The sequence below is a fragment of the Solanum lycopersicum genome, chromosome 7 (genome assembly GCF_036512215.1).
Source record: "Solanum lycopersicum chromosome 7, SLM_r2.1".
Lineage (NCBI taxonomy): Eukaryota > Viridiplantae > Streptophyta > Magnoliopsida > Solanales > Solanaceae > Solanum > Solanum lycopersicum.
Window position 1 is genome coordinate 15,603,083 of NC_090806.1, and position 4,536 is coordinate 15,607,618.

Consider the following 4,536-nt stretch of genomic DNA (forward strand, 5'->3'; position numbering starts at 1 on the left):
ATTATTTCTAATGCTTCTGATAATTTATAGGTGAAGCAATATCATCTGCATTTCTCATACAAAATAGAATCCTCATAAAAGAACTACTAAATCTCTTTTTGGATTGTGGAAAAGTTATAAGACCTAATTTGAAATATTTAAAAATGTGAGGGTGTTTTGCTAAAGTTCTTTTGCCTGAACCTTGAAAGAAGAAAATATAATTCTAAAGCATGCAATCAAATAGGTTTTAAAATTGTTGATTAATTGTTTATTTATTGGATATGCTGAACATAATGTTGCATATAGTTTTCTTATTTTTAAAAGTGATTTGCTTGATTGAAATACTTTATTGAGACAAAGAATTTTGAATTTTTTAAACATATTTTTTCACTTTGTGATAAAATTTATCATGCACCTATTAAAAGAAATAATGAGAATAACTCAAATATTGAGGAACTGTGAAGGAGAAAAAGGCCAAGAAAAGAATATTATTTTTATGGAAATGATTTTTAAACTTTTCTTGTTGATAATTAACCATTAAATTATTTTGAAGTTATATTTTCTTCTGATGCTAAATTTTGAAAAGAGACGATAAAATTGGAAATTGATTCAATTATGAAAAATAAAACATGGATTTTGACTGACTTACCTCCTCGTGCAAAACCTATTGGTTGTAAATGAATTTTCAAAAGAAAACTTAATCATGATGAATCTATAGATAAATATAAAGCTCGGTTAGTAGCTAAAGGATTTTCTCAAAAACAAAATATTGATTACTTTGATACTTTTGCACCAGTGATGAGAATTTATTCTATTCGAATGTTAATTGTCTTAACATCAATTCACAAGTTTTTTATTCACCAAATGAATGTAAAAGCAGCTTTTTATAAATGGTGATTTAGAAGAAGAAATTTATATGGTTCAACCTAAATGATGTATTATTCATGGTCAAGAAAATAAAGTTCGTAAGTTAATTAAATCTCTATGTGGTCTAAAACAAGCTCTTAAATAGTGGCATGAAAAATTAGATCAAGTCTTATTGAAAGACATTTTTTTCTTTTTTGAAGTGGATAAATGTGTTTATACTGAAATGGTAGGCAATGATATGTGATAATATGTTTATATGTTAGATATGCAAGTTTAAAATTATGTGATTAGTATCAAATTATTTTTGTCTACTAATTTTGATATGAAGGATCTGGGTGAAGTAAATATTATTTTGAGAGTTAAGATAATAAGGAATGAAGATGGTATAATGTTGTCTAAAGAAAATTATGTGGAAAGACTTTTAAAAGATTTGAATGTTTTGAAGTGACACTTGTAGCTGATTGTTAGACCCGCAAACTACTTGATCTAACTACGTGCAGACATGTCAACGACTTGGGCATTGGTCTTGACACGGATGAGGGAAAAACAACTGCAACACAAGTTCAAGGTGCTTGGGTGTTGGCAAGGCAGCTTGAATGTGCATGGCTTACGTGCGGGCTAAGGGCATTGGCAAGACAGCATGTTGACTTGATAAGGCAAAGCTGTGAAGACTTGACAATGTCAAGAACAAAGGCAGTTCACCCGAATTGGTAAAATAAAACTAAGTATTGGAAGACAGCTAAAATATTCTAAGTGTTGGAAGCTGGCAGAAATATTCTAAGTGTTGGAATGAAGCATGAAATATTCTAAGTGTTAGAATATTAGTATTTCGTGTAGATAAGAATGTAATTTGAATTAGATTCTATCTGTTAGAAATATAGCTGTTGGAAAGTTAGTTTTGAACCCTGTGATGACAAGTGTCGGACAAGTGTCATTTGTAACTGCCGCATGTAACTGCCATTGTGCAGAATTTTTGTTTAAAGGTGGAAATTCGTCTAAGGCTTAGACAGAGTGTTTTTAGCCTTAGACTAATTCGTGAAGCATTCCTTTGTATTAATTACAGATTAATAAAGGTTGGGACAGGTTCTTGTAAATTCTGCTTGCTGTTTGAGTTTGTTGTTTAAGTATTTCTATACTTAGTCAATTTCGTGGGTGTAAGTAGGCTGAGTGTTACAGACGTTTGTAAGACTACCTAGAGTGGTGTGCGATAAAAATAAATCGACCCTCTTTCAATTGGTATCAGAGCACGGTTGAACGATGGTGAAGAACGCAGAACTGTGGGAACTAGCACGAAAAATTGAATCCTTCGTTGGGTTTACTGAAGATATTTTGGGAGACCCTACGTTTGTGGATTTATTTACACAAGTCATTGATTTGAGACTTGACGCTGAGAATGTTCAGGGGGAGATTGGTGTATATCGACAGAATGTTGATAATCATATCACTGAAATCTTGGATATTCGTACCACAACTACGCAAAAACTTGAGGGACTGCAGAAGGAAAATGAGAACCTTTGTGCAGAGCTCGTTGTATTGTGTCGAGCTGTGGCTACGTTGAGTTCAAATCGTGTGGAGTCATCTAAGGTTAAAATTCCAGAACCCAAGGCCTTTAATGGCACAAGAAGTGCTAAATAACTGGAAAATTTCATTTGAGACATGGAACGGTATTTCACTGCTGCAAGGGTGCCTGACGCCGACAAGTTAATTATTACCACAATGTACTTGGCAGGTGATGCTAAACCTTGGTGGAGGACTCAAAGTGCAGATGATGCAAGTGCTGGTCGTCCTAGAATTGATACATGAGATAAGTTAATAAAAGAAATGCGTGATCAATTTCTTCCTAGCAACGCATCTTGGTTTGCAAGGGATAAATTGAAAAGGCTAAGGCAGACGGGTTCAGTGAGGGAATACATTAAAGAATTTACCTCTGTGATGTTAGACATACAGAATATGTCTGATGAGGATAAATTACACAACTTCATTTTGGGTATGAAAGGCTAGGCTCAAAACGAACTCAGGAGGAAGAATGTTAAAGATCTGTCTAGGGCAATTGCTGCTGCAGATTCATTGGTTGATTTCCGGACGACTTGTCCTTTGACAGATGTCCCCTCCACTTCAAAAACTAAGAAAAATAATGATAAGAAAGGGGAATGGAAAAATGATAGTCGTAAGGACAATACAAATGACAAAAGGAAAGGCACAGACGAAGGATGGGAAAGACAGACTAAAGAATAAAGATGGTAATTCTAAGGGTTGTTGGACTTGTGGTGGTCCTCATTTGGACAAATCTTGTCCAAATCGGGAAAAAGTGAATGCTTTGCTTGCTGGAAGTATGAATCAAAGGGAGGAGGATGAAGAAATCGTGGCTGCAATGGCGAACCCATTGGGATTGTCCTTCAATCATATTACAGGGATTAATAATGTTGGAGAAATCTCTAGCACTTCGAATCCAAATGCTTCCTTAATTCATATAGAAATGATAGTGAAAGAACAACGTGTGATGTCAATGGTTGATAGAGGGGCCACTCATACGTTTGTAGATGTGAAAATTGCTACAAAATTGGGGCTTAAGTTGTCTAAAAGCCCTTCCTACGTCAAAACAGTCAATGCTAAGGCACAAGCCATTGTGTGCATGGCTTATGGTGTGTCTATGTCGACGAAAAGTTGGGTGGGAAAACATAACTTGATGGTGATGCCGCTTGGTGACTTTGAAATCATACTTGGGATTGATTTCCTAAGAAAAATCCAGTTTGTTCCGTTTCCTCACTTAGATGGAGTGATGGTTATGAATGGAAGCAATGCTGGATTTCTCAAAGGTGTTTATCCATTTGGGAACATTAATAAAGTTGCAAAGAAGAAAGACAAGGGAATGTTGTTGTCTGCTATGTCAATCGACAAAGGGCTGAAGAAGGGTGATGACACTATACTTGCTGCCTTGGTTGAAGTGAAACCTGATGTGAAAATGGAAGTGCCTGATTGTGTTGCTGAATTGCTTAAACAGTATGCTGATGTTATGCCACCTGAATTACCAAATAAATTACCACCAAGGAGGGATATTGATCATAAGATTGAGTTGCTGCCTGGTACGATTGCTCCTGTACAGGCTCCTTATCCTATGGCTCCTAAGGAATTGGTTGAATTACGCAAACAATTGAATGAGTTGTTGGATGCCGGATTGATTCAGCCATCTAAGGCCCCATATGGTGCTCCTGTCTTATTTCAAAAGAAACAGGACGGGGCGATGCGAATGTGTGTAGATTACCGGGCGCTGAACAAGGCAACTATAAAGAACAAGTATCCGGTTCCGTTGGTGCAAGATTTGATGGACAAGTTAAGTAAGGCATGCTGGTTCACGAAACTTGATCTCAGGGCAGGTTATTGGCAGGTTATGATAGCAGAGGGTGATGAACCAAAAAAACATGTGTAACTAGATATGGTTCATATGAATTCCTTGTAATGCCATTTGGGTTGACTAATGCCCCGGCAACGTTTTGCAACTTAATGAATAATGTACTGTTTGACTATCTTGATGACTTTGTTGTTGTTTATCTAGATGATATTGTCATTTATAGTCGAACATTGGAGGAACATGTTAATCACCTAAGTTTGGTTTTGTCTCAATTGAGAAAATACACACTTTATGTCAAGATGTAAAAGTGTGAGTTAACTCAATAAGAGATAAAGTTCTTG

General features: G+C 35.8%; 1 protein-coding gene across 1 annotated transcript; it reads left to right on the forward strand.

Moving 5' to 3' along the window:
* The first annotated feature begins 3,028 nt into the window (after positions 1–3,028).
* On the forward strand, positions 3,029–4,273 carry LOC101244784 (uncharacterized). The gene has a single exon (XM_004243050.1). It carries the CDS (start codon positions 3,029–3,031, stop codon positions 4,271–4,273), a length of 1,245 nt encoding a protein of 414 aa, XP_004243098.1.
* The last annotated feature ends 263 nt before the right edge of the window (positions 4,274–4,536 follow it).

Excerpts from the sequence above, each read along its gene's own strand:
- LOC101244784 (XM_004243050.1), top strand. The coding sequence starts at position 3,029 with ATGACAAAAGGAAAGGCACAGACGAAGGATGGGAAAGACAGACTAAAG.